Below are 20,407 nucleotides of genomic sequence, written 5' to 3'. Positions count from 1 at the left end.
CCTCCCTCTGCCGCCAGCAGGGGGGAAGCAGAGAGAAATGGAGAATTTTGTAAAAACATTAATATCTCTCTCATTTTTCATCGATGGGAAAAGTCCTCTGGTACCGGAAGGTGGAGGGGGGCTCTGAGCGAGGTGGCCAAAAATGACCGCCGTAGGTGGCGCCATGCTCTCGGAAATCGCGCCTCAGTGGGCCAAAAGCAGTCAAGATCAGACTTTTAGTAATATAGAAGATGTAAAATATTTTGAAGTATAAAAATTAGCATGATGTACTGATTCATTTAATTGGTTGAAAGTTCTTTGTCGTTAAGTTTCTTTTTAAATTACCAAAATGCAAGTCCTTAAATGAAACAGTAGACTCAAATTCCATCACAACATCTTCCATCACAGTTAACCATCCTGCTTTATATATGTATATCATCTCAATATTTTAATTATTCAAAATCATTTACAACTTTTCCTTTCTTCATTAAACCTGAAATCTCAAGGCTCTTGCGACTTTTAAAGATTTCTGTAGTTGAAAACCTGTCTTCAACTTTTGTTTGAAAACATAAAAAATTCCTGATTTTCCTACATTAGATGTCACCCGATGATCAATCAATTTACCAAATTTACAGAATGTTACCTGGACTTGCAGACTTGAGTTTACGGGAAAGATTGAATTGTGGGCCCCCCTCGGTCATGACTGACCACGGGTGATGCATCCTGGTCGGATGCAAGCCTGGACAATGTCATATGGAGGACAGGCTGTTGCCCATGTAGCACGTCCCCCCTCTCCATGTCGCTGATCGATCCAAAGGAACGGCAGGGCCGTTACAGTTTGGCACTAGTGCCGTCGCAGGAGCTGCCAGAGCGAGGTTGTAGACAACGACGAACGGGGACTCTGACTCCAGATTTTCTTGAGGTTTACTCCTGGAGCCTTTTCCCATGACCGGATATGGCAACAAGGCAGTGGAGGTTTTAAATCAGAGTGTTCCCTCTGCTAGATGGACTGCCTTCCCAGCAGATGGCCGAGCCCCATCTGCCCGAGACTCGAGGGGGCGGGAGCATCTACCTTCCCGTGCAGGTCTATAGCACCTGCTCACTGCCCAGAGTGATTGAAAAGGCTGCAACATTTTCCTTTGCAGCATAGGAGGCTAAGCAGTGACCTTGTTGAGGTCTACTTGATAAAGTATGGATAAAGTGAAAGGTCTGAAGAAGGGTCTCAACCAGAAAAACTACCCATTCCTTTTCTCCAGAGGTGCTGCCTGTCCCCCTGAGTTATTCCAGCTTTTTGTGTCTATCTAAGTGAAAGCTCAGTCTTTCTAAAACTGGAGGGCATAGGCTTAAGGTGAGAGGGGAGATACTTAAGAGAGGCCCCAGGGACAGCTCTATAACTCAGTGGTCCGTTTCTGGGATGCTGACAGAGACAGCTATAGAAGTAAGTAGGAAGCATTTAGACGTCTAAGGGGCAAATGCAGGTAAATGGCCCTAACCCAAAATGCCAACCTAGTCAGCATGGACAAGATGGGCCGAAGGGCTTGTTCCCATGCCGTATAGCGCTATGATTCTAATGCTAAATAGTATGTCATAATATGCCCATAGCATATATGGAATTATTCAAATGTTATAATAAATTTGCTATGGGCATATTACAACAGTGTTCTGCATAAATGCTGGAAAAAGCTGGCATTAAAAAAAAAAAAATCAGATACTAATTGATTATCATACAAATTCACTTGTTCACTAATGACACTAATGAAAGTAAAACTACCATATCATTCATTCAACAACATCTTTTTGTCTCTGAAATTGCATAGGATTTTCTTATTCCTGTCTTTAATTTTGTCTCACAGGAGATTACATGACCATTAGAGCCACAAGCAAGTGCAGATGCTGAAATCTGGAGCAAGAATAAAGGTGTTGGACGAACTCAGCAGGACAAGAAGCATCCGTGGAGGCAAAGAGATGGTCGAGAGTTTGAGTAAAGTCCTTCCAGCAAGGTTCACGATGCCAAAAATGTGCCTGGGACACGTTCAACAGACTAATGATTTCCTGTTCTTGCTCCAAAACCATAAATAATATGGAAACATCAAACTGTAATTAGCATCTCATCACTAGTAGTTTGTAGTCTCTACGTTACCATTGATAGAATGGAAATGTCTTATAGAAACCTAAATATAGATATGAAAAGTAAAAAAGAAAATATTGATAGAAAATACAGATAAGGATTCTGTCGCGTTTCACTATATTAAACAGTAATTTGAATAACACCTGTGAATGCACATATGCAGTTAAATATGGTAACAAGATATCACCCACAGCAGCTTGTTGCCAAGAGGTTTGACACATGCAAGAGGGCAAAAAATAGCACTGCAGATATTACAAATAGACAGTAAACATGCCAGAAATAATTAACTCTCATTTAGAATTTGTATACCTGTGCAAGTGAATAGTTAACTGCGTTTAAGTCTTAATTGCTGACAAACAACGTCTCTGAAAATTATTTTGACAAGTCAACACTTCAATTACAAAATTAGGCAAGATTGCTTTGGCTTGTACGGTCATTGGGCTACAAGATCTACAGTTGCTACTCAAACTGTGCTGTAAAAGGAATGATTTCTCCGTGCCCTTAAACTACACTATACAAAACCTCCCAAAAATATTGCTGCTGCAAAAGTCACTGCTGCAAATCTGAAATGAAAGTGCTTAAACTTCTCATGCTTAAACATCTGAGGCAACGGAACAAAGATGCTTTCCCTTTTCTTAATATTCCAGCATTTTCCTAAGTTTAATATTTACCTTTTTCCACCTCCTATACGCCACTTTGGAGCTGGAAACCAAAACTGATAAAATGCCTGTTTCCTCCAAAGTCTGGGAAACTTAGCTGCCGTGGGAAAACCCGTGAACTAGTTTTCACCATCCAGTATTTAAAGCTTGTGCAGGCAAAGTATTAAATTATTCACGTGGAGGTGGAATGAAGGTGTGGATAAAGAAAATACAAGAAAATCCAATGAATAGAAATAAACCATATTTGATTGTTATTATAAAAGGAATTCTGGAAATGTAAAATTATAATTAGAGAATTATTAATGTAAACTTCTGATTTAAAGAATAAAGAAATTAGACCAACTTTCTCTTAATTCCACGTAAAACAAAATCTTATTATAACAAGGTGACTATTCACGGTAATTTAAGGAGCAACATTATCAAGTTCATGTATTAAGTCTGATTTTCTGGAGTATAGTAACAAATTTAATATATACATCTGATATATACATTTAAAGAGAAACTATTTATGGGAAAAGTATAGATGCATTCAAAGCGATGCCTCATGGGCGATATGTCAAAATTCTTCCCCTTTTAAACACAAGCCAAATTTTATGATTCTTTAAGAACATTTTGCAAAGAGCCTATTAAGCCATCAATCAGTCTGAAGGGTTCTGACAACAATATTCTGTTGAGCTGCTGCAAGTAAGAATTTCATTGTTCTATCGGAGACATATGACAATAAAACACTCTTGGAGAGTCAGAGTGACACAGTGTGGAAACAGGCCCTTCGGCCCAACTCGCCCACACTGGCCAACAATGTCCCATCTACCCTAGTCCCTCTTGCCTGCGCTTGGTCCATAACCCTCCAAACCTGTCCTATCCATGTACCTGTCCAACTGTTTCTTAAACGATGGGATAGTCCCAGCCTCAACTACATCCTCTGGCAGCTTGTTTCATACACCAACCACCCTCTGTGTGAAAAGGTTACCTCTCGGATTCCTATTAAATCTTTTCCTCTTCACCTTGAACATATGTCTTCTGGTCCTCGATTCCCCAACTCTGGGTAAAAGACTCTGTGCATCTACCCGATCTATTCCTCTCATGATTTTGTATACTTCTATAAGATCTCCCCTCATCCTCCTACACTCCATGGAATAGAGACCCAGCCTACTCAACCTCTCCCTATAGCTCACACCCTCTAGTCCTGGCAACATCCTCGTAAATCTTTTCTGAACACTTTCAAGCTTGACAATATCTTTCCTATAACATGGTGCCCAGAACTGAACACAATATTCTAAATGTGGTCTCACCCACGTCTTATACAACTGCAACATGACCTCCCAACTTCTATACTCTATATTCTGACTCACGAAGGCCAAAGTGCCAAAAGCCTTTTTGACCACCTTATCTACCTGCGGCTTGACCTTCATGGAACCATGCACCTGTACCCCTCTGCTCTACAACACTCCCCAGAGGCCAACCGTTCACTGTGTAGGTCCTATCCTTGTTAGACATCCCAGTTCCCTCTATTCTACAACACTACCCAGAGGCCTACCATTTACTATGTAGGTCCTTCCCTTGTTCGACGACCTAAAATGCAACACCTCACACTTCTCTGTATTAAATTCCATCAACCATTCCTTCGCCCACCTGGCCAATCGATCCAGATCCTGCTGTAATCTTTCACAACCAACTTCACTATCTGCAAAACCAATAATTTTTATATCATCAGCAAACTTGCTAATCTTGCCTTGTGTGTTCTCATGTAGATGACAAACAGTGACGGGCCCAGCACCGAACCCTGAGGCACACCACTAGTCACAAGCCTCCATTCTGAGAACTAACCTTTCACCATCACCCTCTGCTTCCTTGCATGGAGCCAATTAGCTATCCATTCAGCTATCTCTCCTTGTATCCCATAAGATCTAACCTTCCAGAGCAGCCTACCATATGACACCTTGTCGAACGCCTTACTAAAGTCCATGTACACAACATCTACAGCTCTGCCTTCATCAACCTTTTTGCTCACATCTTCGAAACAATCAATCAGATTTGTGAGACACGACCTCATGCTGACTATCCCTAATCAGCCCTTGCCCATCCAAATGCCTGTATATCCTATCCCTCCCCAGTAAATGACCAACTACAGATGTTAAGCTCACTAGCCTATAGTTACCACCATTTTCCCTGCAGCCCTTGACCCAAAACGTCACCCCACAGGTGCTGTCTGACCCGCTGGTACTCCAGTACTTTGTGTCACCTATTGCACAAGATGTTTTGAGATCTTGTTATAGTATAAGACGTCTGACCCACTGAGTTACTCCAGCTTTTCGTGTCTATCTATGGCATAAGACGTTATATTAATCTAAGAAGGCAAAGCAAATCAGCAATGAGGGAACACGATGACATTATACAGAAAATCCCCAATGATTATTATCAAATCCTGATGGATGAATGCCTTAGAGAAGGTAGAAAAAAGTATACAATGTGGAAAAACTGAAGAAAATGAACACACCACCTTATCACCTGATTATTAATAAAAAACAGTTGAATAAGATCAACTAGCATCTGTAAAAAAAAAACGGGGGGGGGGGGGTTGTATTGCATAAACATTCATTAAAAGCAGGTGCATTTAATACCTGATTTTTGCACCAGCTCCCTGACATCTTTCTTCTCGGGCAGGCCGGCGTAGCAGATACCTCTACACTCCAGGATGGTCCGCAGCTTCTTGAAGCTCAGCGCCACCGGGTCCACCAACTTGGTGGCGAACACGCCCGTCTCGTACCACACGATGGCTTCGAAGAACCGGGCCAGCACGAAGAGGACCAGGAAGTAGAGGAGCAAGAAGAACAGCTTGAGCCACATCTTGGGCCGTGGGGTTGGGGGGGGGGGGGTAGAGAGAGCGAGAGAGAGGAAGGATTGCGCTGTTAAACGGGGCACTCGGGCATCTCAATCCGCCTTCCCCGGGATATTTCCCTCGTCAAAATCCCAATTCACGTTTCTCTCTTTCTTTCTCTCCGCTCGATCTACGCCGGGCGCCACCTTCCTTGCTCCTAGGGGGGTGTTGTCAGCCTGGTGTTTACCGCCTCAGGGTTCAGGCCCAGCCGACGCCACCGCCATTTTCCGCGGCCGTGATCAACACGGTGGTGCTGGTGCCGCCGCTGCGCATGCGCGCCAAACAAATGACCTCATCGGACGGGCGGGCGAGGAGCTCATTTGCATGAAATGCTAATTATAATTCTGACGCCCCCTTATGACGCACGGCGAGGTTGACAGACCCAGGGACTGCAGGATCTTTGCCCAGGGTGGATGGATGGATGGAGGCTGGCAGCGGCAGTGGTGGTAGCAAAGGAAGCGCTGCTCCAATGCCGCATTCTTATTCAACAGTCAAAAGTGTTTTATTGCCATGTATCCCAGATGGAGCAATGAAATTCTTACTTGCAGCAGCACAAAAGAGAATATAATAATAATAATAATAAACTTTATTATGGACTAAAAGTCCAGACAAGGGGCAACATTACATACAAAATGCATTGCATATTAAATATCATAAAATACATATAAAATCTTAGTATATCACTTATAAAAACATCATAATTTATATGTTTAAAAAAACACAATACATAAGTTAAAAATCCAGATTAAAAGAATGATCAATGTCCTACAACGTGACAACGGTACCAGTGTGTCCACAGCTGGGATTTGTATCGTGTAGTGCTAACCTACAAGGCCACAATAAGCACATTTTTAGAGTAATTTATCCTGCACATGAATTTATACATGTGATGTCTTAGGATAGCTTCTAAAGTGCCGACTCCTGCAGCCACAAACATATTACTGGCACTACACCATCTAGGTTGCCTTAGCAGTGTTCTCATGGCATCGTTATATGCCACCTTTAGTCTCTGCATACTTGTCTTTCCATAGTTCGACCACAGGTGCGCAGTGTAGACATAGTACACAGTAAGCAATATAGTAAACATGTGTTCATGTGTGTATATTTATTCATGTGTGTATATATTTATATTATGGTATATGGACACACTTATCTGTTTTGTAGTAAATGTCTACTATGATCTGTGTGCTGAAGCAAAGCAAGAATTTAATTGTCATATACAGGGACACATGACAATAAACTCATTTGAACACTTGAACTTGAACTAAACGAGAAAATAAAGTTCAGTGTGTGTGTAATATATACACATACCATCATATACTTAAGATAGACACAAAAAGCTGGAGTCTATAGAAACATAGAAAATAGGTGCAGGTGGAGGCCATTTGGCCCTTCGAACCAGCACCACCATTCATTGTGATCATCCAAAATCAGTAACCCGTACCTACCTTCTCCCTGTATCCCTTGATTCCGCTAGCTCCTGGAGCTCTAACTCTCTTAAATTTCATCCAGTGAATTGGCCTCTTCTGCCTTCTGTGGCAGAGAATTCCACAAATTCACAACTCTCTGGGTGAAAACGATTTTTTCTCATCTCAGTTTTAAATGGCCTCCCCTTTATTCATGGATTGTGGCCCCTGGTTCTGGACTCCACCAACATTGGGAACATTTTTCTTGCATCTAGCTTGTCCAGCCCTTCTATAATTTTATACGTTTCTATAAGATCCCCTCTCATCCTTCTCAATTCCAGTGAATACGAGTTCAGTCTTTCCCAGGGCTGCCAACATTGGGTGGGAGTTGGAAATTAGAAATTGCGAGAGACCAAGCCTGAGGGTGCATAAGGAGCTTTTGCATTTTTCAGCTTGAAATTGTGCAATCTGGTGCATACTGTAGCGAGTCTTTTAACTTACACTTGAATGCAATATTTATGCTTTAAATTGAATTAGCTATAAGGTTAGGCTAAATTACACTCCTAATTACATTCTACAGTAGAGCCAGGCTCTGATCAACAGGTGCAGCACATGAATGATCTTGTATATTCATGTCTGGAAATCAGATTATACTCAAACACTTGGCCCATGTTGACCAACCTGGGTCTTACTGCACATCTGATACTACTCCTTACTCTAACTCCAGTTGCATACCTTCTCCCATTCCTGACCCCGAGTCCAACCTTACACCTGGCCTCCTATTACATCATGATCATACCTGCTTAGTTTCCCAGTGCTGAGCACTCCCATTATCCCAGCTTTGACTGCACACCTAGCACTATTCCAGACCTCGACTCTGGATGCACACTTGGCCTTGCTCCTTGCCTCTCTGCACTGACAATATATATCTGACCCACACATAAAGCCCCATTTCTGACCCCATGGACTTAACCTATTATGTTCAAGTCCACAGGTGCTTATCTAATGCGATAATCTTTCATGGGGCACTTCACAGACCAAAATTTGCATAACAAAATTTGCTATATCCATTGGCTTCCTTGATATCTAACATGCTAATTACTTTGTCAAAGAACTCATCAATTGGTTGAACACACTTTCTCATCCATAAAATTATGCTCACTCGGCTGTATAAGTATCCTGTTACCATTTCCTTCATTTTCACCCACAATAGTTTCAGTATTTTGCTGTCTTCCACTCAGCTGGGACTTTTTTGAAATGCAAAGTCCAATAACTATATATTTAAGCAATATTATCCTAATAGATGTGATCTTGAGAGTACATAAGAGAACACGATTAGTTAAAACAAATGTAGGTCCCTTGCTGTCAGAAACAGCTGAATTGATCATGGGGAACAAGGACATGGCAGACCAATTGAATAACTACTTTGGTTCTATCTTCACTAAGGAAGACATAAATAACCTGCCGGAAATAGCAGGGGACCGTGGGTCAAATGAGATGGAGGAACTGAGTGAAATCCAGGTAAGCCAGGCGGTGGTGTTAGATAAATTGAATGGATTAAAGGCCGATAAATCCCCAGGGCCAGATAGGCTGCATCCCAGAGTACTTAAGGAAGTAGCCCCAGAAATAGTAGATGCATTAGTGATAATTTTTCAAAACTCTTTAGATTCTGGAGTAGTTCCTGAAGATTGGAGGGTAGCTAATATAACCCCACTTTTTAATAAGGGAGGGAGAGAGAAAACGGGGAATTACAGACCAGTTAGCTTAACATCAATAGTGGGAAAACTGCTAGAGTCAGTTATTAATGATGGGATAGCAGCACATTTAGAAAGTGGTGAAATCATTGGACAAAGTCAGCATGGATTTATGAAAGGTAAATCATGTCTGACGAATCTTATAGAATTTTTCGAGGATGTAACTAGTAGAGTGGATATGGGAGAACCCACTTAAAGCACACGGTATTGGGGATTCAGTATTAATGTGGATTGAGAACTGGCTGGCAGACAGGAAGCAAAGAGTAGGAGTAAACGGGTCCTTTTCACAATGGCAGGCAGTGACTAGTGGGGTACCGCAAGGCTCAGCGCTGGGACCCCAGCCATTTACAATATATATTAATGATTTGGACGAGGGAATTGAATGCAACATCTCCAAGTTTGCGGATGACACGAAGCTGGGGGGCAGTGTTCGCTGTGAGGGGAATGCTAGGAGGCTGCAAGGTGACTTGGATAGGTTGGGTGAGTAGGCAAATGCATGGCAGAGCAGTATAATATGGATAAATGTGAGGTTGTCCATTTTGGTAGCAAAAACAGGAAAGTAGACTATTATCTGAATGGTGGCTGATTAGGAAAAGGGTACACCAGTCATTGAAAGTAGGCATGCAGGTGCACAGGCAGTGAAGAAAGCCAAGTCAAGTCAAGTCAAGTTTATTTGTCACATACACATACGAGATGTGCAGTGAAATGAAAGTGGCAATGCTCGCGGACTTTTGTGCAAAAGACAAACAACAAAACAACCAAACAAATTATAAACACAATCATAACACACATATTCTTTTACATAATAAATAATGGAAGGAAAAACGTTCTGTAGAGTTAGTCCCCGGTGAGATAGGCGTTTACAGTCCGAATTGCCTCTAGGAAGAAACTCCTTCTCAACCTCTCCGTTCTCACCGCATGGCAACGGAGGCGTTAGCCTGACCGTAGCAGCTGGAACAGTCCGTTGCAGGGGTGGAAGGGGTCTCCCATGATTTTATTTGCACCTCCTGTTGTATAGTTCCTGCAGGGGGGTGAGTGAAGTTCCCATAGTGCGTTCGGCCGAACGCACTACTCTCTGCAGAGCCTTCTTGTCCTTGGCAGAGCAATTCCCAAACCAGATGGTAATCTTCCCGGACAAGATGCTTTCCACCGCCGCTGCGTAGAAGCACTGGAGGATCCTCGGAGACACTCTGAATTTCCTCAATTGCCTGAGGTGGTAAAGGTGCTGCCTTGCCTTACTCACGAGTGCTGAGGCGTGTGATGCCCATGTCATATCCTCAGAGATGTGGACTCCCAGATATTTAAGACAGTTCACCCTATCCACAGGATCCCCATTTATCCTCAATGGAGTGTACGTCCTCGGATGGTGTGCCCTCCTAAAGTCCATGATCAGCTCCTTCGTTTTTTTGATGTTCAAGAGGAGGCTGTTATCCTGGCACCAGAGTGCTAGATCAGCCACCTCCTCCCGGTAGGCCTTCTCGTCGTTGTCTGAGATCAGGCCCACCACCACAGTGTCATCAGCAAACTTAATTATTGAATTGGAGCTGAACCTAGCCACACAGTCATGTGTGTACAGGGAGTACAATAGGGGGCTGAGGACGCAACCCTGGGGCGATCCTGTGCTCAGGGTGAGGGACTTCTGATGTATTCCCTCCCATCTTGACTACCTGGGGCCTGGCGGTGAGAAAGTCCAGGACCCAGGCACACAGGGAGGTGTTGAGCCCCAATTCCATTAGCTTCCTGGCCAGTCTGGTGGGGACTATCGTGTTGAAGGCTGAACTGTAGTCTATGAACAGCATCCTCGAATGGTATGTTAGCATTCATAGCAAAAGGATTTGAGTATAGGAGCAGGGAGGTTCTACTGCAGTTGTATAGGGTCTTGGTGAGACCACACCTGGAGTATTGCGTACAGTTTTGGTCTCCTAATTGAGGAAAGACATTTTTGCCATAGAGAGAAGGTTCACCAGACTGATTCCTGGGATGTCAGGATTTTTATATGAGAGGGATCTTATAGAAACTTACAAAATTCTTAAGGACAGGCTAGATGCAGGAAAATTGTTCCCGATGTTGGGGAAGTCCAGAACAAGGGGTCACATTTTAAGGATAAGGGGGAAATCTTTTAAGACCGAAATGAGAAAAACATTTTTCACACAGGGACTGGTGAATCTCTGGAATTCTCTGCCACAGAAGGTAGTTGAGGCCAGTTCATTGACTATATTTAAGAGGGAGTTAGATGTTGCCCTTGTGGCTAAAGGTATCAGGGGGTATGGAGAGAAGGCAGGTACAGGATACTGAGTTGGATGATCAGCCATGATTATATTGAATGGCGGTGCAGGCTCGAAGGGCCAAATGGCCTACTCCTGCACCTATTTTCTATGTTTCTATAATATTTTATGTGGTATTCATGACACAACAATGATAAAAAAATCTTTGTTTTGATTGCACCTACCAACATGCATACATTACAGTTAATATGTACCGAGGGAAAATTCTTATTCCAATACTCCCCATTCCCAATTACTTGTACATTGAACTGATCGAAATCCAAGTGAAGTTTAAATGGCATCAGAAAAATAAAACCTCCGGAATGGATGATATTCATTACTTGGCTGGTTGGAGTCAGTATCAGCACAATTAGTATATTAAACTTTGAATCTTCAGATATCCTGGTTCAAACTAAAACTAAAGACAAATAATAACCTCCTCACACATTCCCCTGCAAGTATCTCTGTCACTCCTTTAAAATATGTGCTTTCTTTGAACAAGCTCTTAAACATTGCATCTGAATCAGTTTCCATCTGATTACACTCCTTGAGGATGTTCATCTACGTGTTCAATTAATAAAACAATGAGATTGGTGACAATAAATGTGAGGTTATCCATTTTGGTGGCAAAAACGGGAAAGCAGACTATTATCTAAATGGTGGCCGATTGGGAAAGGGGGAGATGCAGCGAGACCTGGGTGTCATGGTACACCAGTCATTGAAGGTAGGCATGCAGGTGCAGCAGGCAGTAAAGAAAGCGAGTGGTATGTTAGCTTTCATTGCAAAAGGATTTGAGTATAGGAGCAGGGAGGTTCTACTGCAGTTGTACAGGGTCTTGGTGAGACCACACCCTGGAGTATTGCGTACAGTTTTGGTCTCCAAATCTGAGGAAGGACATTATTGCCATAGAGGGAGTGCAGAGACGGTTCACCAGACTGATTCCTGGGATGTCAGGACTGTCTTATGAAGAAAGACTGGATAGACTTGGTTTATACTCTCTAGAATTTAGAAGATTGAGAGGGGATCTTATAGAAACTTACAAAATTCTTAAGGGGTTGGACAGGCTAGATGCAGGAAGATTGTTCCCGATGTTGGGGAAGTCCAGGACAAGGGGTCACAGCTTAAGGATAAGGGGGAAATCCTTTAAAACCGAGATGAGAAGAACTTTTTTCACACAGAGAGTGGTGAATCTCTGGAACTCTGTTGACATATATGAAAAATATGCTCTCAATTGTAAAGAAGTTAATCTTAATGTTGTATTGTTAATCAGACAATCTTGGTGCAGGTGGTGAATGACTGATAATGATAGCAGCCAATAGTAACTGACAGTGATAACAGCCAAAGAGAGGTGCTGTTATCTGACAGCCAATGAGAGATACTGTAATTGATGTGTGAGCAAGTGTGTAAATAAAGTTTTTCTTCCAGTTTGAACAAGATGGTTGCCCCACTGTGTTTTTTACTGCTCTGAATTATCTTTGGTCTAGCACTGGGTAGGCTGCAAGAATCGCTGCACAATGCACCTCTGCCAACAGGTTATGGGCCCAGCTTTACCCAGCTTTACCTAGAGTTACACAGAGGTACCCAGATACAGTTAACCAGGGATTTACCACCGAGAGAAACGTCCGGTGAGAGTTAACTTGCTAAGCTAGCACCATGAGTAGACTGAGCACCCAGTCGAGTAGCCGCTGGTCTCGGCTAGTTTTTGACGGAGATGAAAAGAACTATGAGCTGTGGGAGACAAAATTTTTGGGCCATCTTCGGTTGCAAGGGCTAAAGGATACTATCTTGGAAGAGCCTACCGACAATGAAGAAGGAGACGAGGCCAAAAATGCAGAGGCATATGCTGAGCTAATCCAGTTTCTGGATGACAAGAGTTTGTCGCTGGTAATGCGAGAAGCAGCAGACGATGGGCGGAAAGCGCTAACTATTTTGAGAGATTATTATGCGGGTAAGGGAAAGCCACGTGTAATAAGTCTGTATACAGAACTGACTTCACTTCAAAAGTTGAGCAGCGAGAGTGTAACTGAATATGTTATAAGGGCAGAGACAGCCATCACAGCATTGAGAAACGCTGGTGAGGTATTGAGTGACGGACTGTTAATTGCAATGATTCTGAAGGGACTGCCTGAATCTTTCAAACCATTTGCTATCCATGTCACGCAAAGTGAGCAGGCAATGCCTTTTGCTGAATTTAAAACTAAATTACGGAGCTATGAAGACACGGAAAAGATGCGTGCAGCAGCATCCGACGACAATGTCATGAAGGCACGTGTGCAACCGAGTGTGAGACCCGACACGACAAGTACAAGTGCGGAGAGAGCGGACATTGTGTGCTTCAGGTGTGGCCTAAAAGGACATAAAGCCAGAGCATGTCAACGCAAGCAGTGGTGTAGTCACTGTAAAAGCACCACACATCGGGACGCAACCTGCAGACGGAAACAGCGGTGGGACGACGCACGACAAGTTTCCGGGGAGACTAACAACAAGGAATATGCATCCCTGGTGAGTGAAAGAGACGCGAAGAGCCAGTCAGAGCGTAGAGTCGAGTTGAAAGGGCTGATGGTCGATACGGGGGCAACTTCGCATATCATCACTGATATAGCAAGGTTCAAGAAGTTCGACGTTATGTTCCAGTCCGAGACACACTGCGTGGAGTTGGCTGACGGAACAAGGTGTGATGGAGTTGCGGAGCGCAGAGGAGACGCGGAGGTTTGCTTGGTCGACAGCCAAGGGCGTCGCCACAACACAACACTGAGGCAGGCATTGTACATCCCCTCATACCCGCAGGACATCTCTGTAAAAGCAGCTACTTCCAGCGGAGCAACCGTAATCTTCAGGGACGGGGAAGACGTCCTACAACACAAGGACGGTACAAAATTCCACATTCATGAGTACAACAGACTGCACTACTTGCACACGGTAAACGTTGAATGTGATGACCAATGTAAGAGCAGTTATGATATGCAGACATGGCATGAGATTCTAGGGCACTGTAATTATGAAGATATTCAAAAATTACAGAATGTTGTTGAAGGTATGGCAATTAAGGGCAAAACAGACAAACCTGCTCTACACTGTGAAGTGTGTACTCAGGGAAAGTTTATCCAAACTAGGAACAGAGACCCTGATGTAAGAGCCAAAGCAGCTTTAAAGTTGGTACACACAGATTTAGCGGGACCGATAGACCCAGAGTCCAGAGAGGGGTACAGGTTTGCGCTATCATTCACTGATGATTATTCCAGTGCAGTGTTTGTGTACTTTCTAAAGAATAAGAGTGACACAGTGCAAGCCACCGAGAAGTTTCTTGCTGACACAGCCCCATACGGGAAGATTAAATGTATGAGGTCTGACAATGGTACTGAATTCATGGGAAAGAATTACCAGGCACTACTCAGCAGAAATTGCATTAGACATGAGACATCAGCGCCATACTCACCACACCAGAATGGTACTGCTGAGCGAAATTGGCGCACCCTGTTTGACATGGCCAGGTGTATGCTAATAGAGAGTGAGTTACCTAAACAGTTTTGGACCTATGCAGTGCAGACAGCAGCTATAGTGAGGAACAGATACTTTAACAAGCGCACAAAGCAGACGCCTTACTTGATGCTGACAAGAAAACGGCCCAACCGGTCTAGGATGCAAAAGTTTGGGTCTGAGTGTTATGCCTATAAACAGGACAAGAGAAAACTGGACTCAAAGTGTGAGAAGGGAATCTTTGTCGGGTATGACAAGAATAGCCCAGCTTACATGGTTTACTATCCTGACAACGGGAAAGTAAAGAAGCACAGACTGGTGAAGTTTGTGACCAAAACAATTATAGAGAGGCAGACACAGACTGACATGACCCCCAGTGACGATGACTTTGAGGTGCAGAATAGCGCCAGTAGGATGAGAAAAAATACTGATGAGAGTCCTGGACATACTCAGAGCCAAGATCCAGTAACTAGGCCTAAGGTGAATAGCCAAGCACAGCCAGGTGAAACCAAGCATGAGCCTGCACGTTACCCTTCTAGATTGAGGAAGAAACCAGGTTACTTAAGTGAATATGTAACTGGCAAGGCGAGTGATGATCATGTAATGATTAACATAGATTATTGCTACAGATTGATGTGTAACATCCCCCTAACATTCAGGGAAGCTGTAACCTCAACTAATCAAAGGAATGGGTTAACGCAATGCGTGAGGAAATGCAGTCGCTGAGAGAAAATGACACGTTTACCCTAACCAACTTGCCTGAGGGTAAGAAAGCAGTGGGGGGTAGATGGGTATATGCAATCAAGAACAATGAGGATGGATCTGATAAATACAAGGCACGGTATGTAGCCAAAGGATACAGTCAAATATTGGGTGTAGACTATGAGGAGACATTTTCTCCTACTGCTAACCTGACCAGTATCAGAGTGATGAAGCAAAAAGCAGCACAGGAAAACCTGATTTCATGGAAAACCAAAAAGCAGCCCACCGTTGCACTGTCAACTTGTGAGGCTGAGTATATGGCGTTAGCCGCAACACTACAAGAGTGTATGTACCTAGTACAATTACTAGAAGGTATTGATGGATATCAGTACCCAACACCCAAGGTTTATGAGGATAACCAGGGTACAATTGCGTTAGCAAAGAATCCTGTAAGTAGACAGAGGTGTAAGCATGTGGACATAAAATATCACTTCGTGAGGTCCACTGTGAATCATGGCAAAATAAGTTTGGAGTATTGTCCAACAGACCAGATGGTAGCAGATGTGATGACAAAACCTGCAACAAAATTTAAGTTGATGGAGTTTGCAAAGTTTATGTTTGGAGAGTAACCATGTATGTAAAAGTCTACATGATGTAAGGTAGAAAACCTTAGGATGTTTTATTTTGAGTTAAGATAACAATGCGAGAGCAAGTGGGGGTGTTGACATATATGAAAAATATGCTCTCAATTGTAAAGAAGTTAATCTTAATGTTGTATTGTTATTCAGACAATCTTGGTGCAGGTGGTGAATGACTGATAATGATAGCAGCCAATAGTAACTGACAGTGATAACAGCCAAAGAGAGATGCTGTTATCTGACAGTCAATGAGAGATACTGTAATTGATGTGTGAGCAAGTGTGTAAATAAAGTTTTTCTTCCAGTTTGAACAAGATGGATGCCCCACTGTGTTTTTTACTGCTCTGAATTATCTTTGGTCTAGCACTGGGTAGGCTGCAAGAATCGCTGCACAATGCACCTCTGCCAACAAACTCTCTGCCACAGAGGGTAGTTGAGGCCAGTTAATTGGCTATATTTAAGAGGGAGTTAGATGTGGCCCTTGTGGCTAAGGGGATCAGGGGGTATGGAGAGGGCAGGTACGGGATACTGAGTTGGATGATCAGCCATGATCATATTGAATGGCGGTGCAGGCTTGAAGGGCCGAATGGCCTACTCCTGCACCTAATTTCTATGTTTCTATTTCTATTCAACCTGTGTTGATGTGGATGTGGATAGAGAACTGGCTGGCAAACAGGAAGCAAAGAGTAGGAGTAAACGGGTCCTTTTCACAATGGCAGGCAGTGACTAGTGGGGTACCGCAAGGCTCAGTGCTGGGACCCCAGCTATTTACAATATATATTAATGATCTGGATGAGGGAATTGAAGGCAATATCTCCAGGTTTGCGGATGACACTAAGCTGGGGGGCAGTGTTAGCTGTGAGGAGGATGCTAGGAGACTGCAAGGTGACTTGGATAGGCTGGGTGAGTGGGCAAATGTTTGGCAGATGCAGTATAATGTGGATAAATGTGAGGTTATCCATTTTGGTGGCAAAAACAGGAAAGCAGACTATTATCTAAATGGTGGCCGACTAGGAAAAGGGGAGATGCAGCGAGACCTGGGTGTCATGGTAAAACACCATTGAAAGTAGGCATGTAGGTGCAGCAGGCAGTGAAGAAAGCGAATGGTATGTTAGCTTTCATAGCAAAAGGATTTGAGTATAGGAGCTGGGAGGTTCTACTGCAGTTGTACAGGGTCATGGTGAGACCACACCTGGAGTATTGCGTACAGTTTTGGTCTCCAAATCTGAGGAAGGACATTATTGCCATAGAGGGAGTGCAGAGAAGGTTCACCAGACTGATTCCTGGGATGTTAGGACTGTCTTATGAAGAAAGACTGGATAGACTTGGTTTATACTCTCTAGAATTTAGGAGATTGAGAGGGGATCTTATAGAAACTTACAAAATTCTTAAGGGGTTGGACAGGCTAGATGCAGGAAGTTGGCTCCCAATGTTGGGGAAGTCCAGGACAAGGGGTCACAGCTTAAGGATAAGGGAGAAATCCTTTAAAACCGAGATGAGAAGAACTTTTTTCATACAGAGAGTGGTGAATCTCTGGAACTCTCTGCCACAGAGGGTAGTCGAGGCCAGTTCATTGGCTATATTTAAGAGGGAGTTAGATGTGGCCCTTGTGGCTAAGGGGATCAGAGGGTATGGAGAGAAGGCAGGTACGGGGATACTGAGTTGGATGATCAGCCATGATCATATTGAATGGCGGTGCAGGCTCGAAGGGACGAATGGCCTACTCCTGCACCTAATTTCTATGTTTCTATGTAACCTGTCAAAGGAATTTGGGGGGGGGGAATTTAGAAATCGTCAGTGAGGTAAACAAACATAATAGTTGAGTGGGAAATGACAATAGTGCTACCTTCCCAATATTTAACTGAAGGAAATAATAGGTTATCGGGGCTGTATGTTGTGACAGACAACCTGACACCTTGCATGTCATTTTAATATTACACTTATCCTATCCCCCTGGATATTCTGGATTAATAAATTAAGGTAGTGTCAACTAATTACATATCAGGCTAATTAGAAATCAATAACATTAGCCAACTCCAAAACACAAAGCGCTGAGCATTGGGTTCCAGACATCACGGACATCTGGCAGTGCTCTCTGTCTGAACCAGGGGCCATGGAGTGTTTTTGAAAATGGGCGGGCTGATCGATCACTGATCACTTGCCTTGGGGGTACCCGGTGAGGGAGTGGAGCAACCGAGTGGGGGAAAGGTGTGGGAGGGGGGACACCTCCTCCTACCACACGGGACACGTTAGGGACTTTTTGAAATTTGATGTATTAAAATCATGTTTTAGTGCATTGTTGAAGTATGATTTCAATGTTTTTTGTTTGAAGTATTTTTAAGAGGTAATTTTTTAAGGGGTAACTTTTTCCACGCAAAGGGTGGTGGGTGTATGGAACAAGCTGCCAGAGGAGGTAGTTGAGGCAGGGACTATCCCAACATTTAAGAAACAGTTAGACTGATACATGGATAGGACAGGTTTGGAGGGATATGGACCAAAAGCAGGTAGTGTAGCTGGGACATGTTGGCGGGTGTGGGCAAGTTGGGCATCGAAGGGCCTGTTTTCACACTGTATCATTCTATGACCACATTATACCTCCACCATGCATGAATGCTTCAAAATCAAGTGGTCGAGTTTTATTGCCATATACTCAAGCATAGAAACATAGAAAATAATTACAGGAATAGGCCATTCTGCCCTTAGAGCCAGCACTGCCATTCAATATGATCAAGGCTGTTCATCTAAAATCAGTATCTCTTTCCTGTTTTTTCCCCATATCTCTTGATTTCGCTAGCCCCAAGAGCTAAATGTAACTCTCTTGAAAACATCCAGTGAATTGGCTTCCACTGCCTTCTGTGGTAGAGAATTCCACAGATTCACAACTCTCTGGGTAAAGTTTGTCCTCATCTCAGTCCTAACTGGCCTACCCTTTATTCTTAAACAGTGACCCCTGGTTCTGAACTCCCCCAACATCAGGAACATTTTTCCTGCAGTTACAGTAAGTGAAAATCTAGCAGGCAAGCAGGATGCTTTCTCCAACCACCCCCATTTGAAGTCCACTATCTTCCACCGTTCCTACCCAGTGCTTGGTACTTACTTCCAGCAGCCACTGGTTGTCCTCCAGGATGCATGGGGCCGCAGCCTGAAGGGCCTGTCCCACTTAGGCGATCTTTTGGGCGACTACAAGTGACAGTGGCAACAATATTTGCTGTTGAATGTTGTCGTAGGTTGTCGCGAGGTGTCGTAGGTGAATGCTAGTAAAACAGTTGCCTAAAGAGTCGCTTCAGTTGGACAGGCCCATAAGTGCGAGGGAATAGTGTAGATCAGGGAAAACATAGAAAATAGGTGCAGGAGTAGGCCATTCGGCCCTTCGAGCCTGCACCGCCATTCAATATGATCGGGTCCCACTTGGTCTAGTAGTATATAAAACTAAGTTTTAAAACAGAAAGATCTTTTTTAATAAGAAGATAAAAATGCAGTAAAATTATGTAACAAGCTTGGAAAAGCCAGACTGGTCAATTTTCTGGACCATTTGATGTTTTTCCAATTAAATCCAATAATCCAACATACTTTTAATTACATTTTTTGATTAAGTCAATGCATTTCACACAGTAAAACAAACCTGGTAAGTTTGAAGGCAGCAGAAATAGTAAAAGGCTCATTTTAATGGAGCAGGGAAATGTGGAGACAATATGCAAGAACCAGAGGGGAGTGCAAGCATTAGCACCGAGTGAGTCACAGGTCACACCATCAGGATTGCGGAATAATAAGACTGTGGGCATATCAGAATTTTACTTTTATCAATGTACACCTTGTAAGATCATACAGCAACAAGTTGTGACTAAATAATAAGATTCAGCAACGTTAATTAAGAGATAAAGATTGGGTCAGAACATGAGAGAAACTTCCATGCTCCTCTTCCAATGGGATCTTTTACATTCATCTGAAAGCGGTGAAATGATTCTTTGGTTACAATTTTGTCACTCTTGATTTTTTCCCTCAAAAATAAACTTTATTCAGAATAAAAATATGCACAAAACAAAAACTGTGAAAAAACTCTTTAAATGCTCTGTGTCAATACAGTCAACAATGTGATACAGTATAAACATAGAAAAATAAGTGCAGTTGGAGGCCATTCAGCCCTTCGAGCCAGCACCACCATTCATTATGATCATGGCTGATCATCTAAAATCAGTACCCCAAACCTGCTTTTTCCTGCATACCCCTTGATTCCTTTAGCCTTAAGAGCTAAATCGAACTCTCTCTTGAAAACATCCATTGAATTGGCCTCCATTGCCTTCTGTGGCAGAGAATTCTTCAGATTCACAACTCCCTGGGTGAAGACGTTTTTCCTCATCTCAGTCCTAAATGGCCTACCCCATATTCTTAAACTGTGACCCCTGGTTCTGGACTCCCCTAACATCGGGAACATTTTTCCTGCATCTAGCCTATCCAATCCTTTAAATATTTTAATGTGTTTCTATAAGATCACCTCATCTAAATTCCAGTGAATACAACCCAG

The 20,407-nt window shown here is 43.1% G+C and overlaps 1 protein-coding gene across 1 annotated transcript in view; it reads right to left on the bottom strand.

Annotated features, from left to right (window-relative positions):
- LOC129705418 (charged multivesicular body protein 3-like) overlaps window positions 1-5,874 on the bottom strand; it is a 50,975-nt gene extending 45,101 nt beyond the window's left edge. Inside the window, exon 1 of the mRNA XM_055649148.1 lies at window positions 5,388-5,874. Coding sequence (XP_055505123.1) covers window positions 5,388-5,613 — 226 coding nt within the window. The 5' untranslated portion in view covers window positions 5,614-5,874. The remainder of the gene's footprint in view (window positions 1-5,387) is intronic.
- Between the last annotated feature and the right edge of the window lie 14,533 nt (window positions 5,875-20,407).

This window comes from Leucoraja erinacea, chromosome 1 (assembly GCF_028641065.1).
Source record: "Leucoraja erinacea ecotype New England chromosome 1, Leri_hhj_1, whole genome shotgun sequence".
NCBI classification, from domain to species: Eukaryota; Metazoa; Chordata; class Chondrichthyes; order Rajiformes; family Rajidae; genus Leucoraja; species Leucoraja erinaceus.
This window is presented reverse-complemented; position numbering and strand designations above follow the sequence as displayed.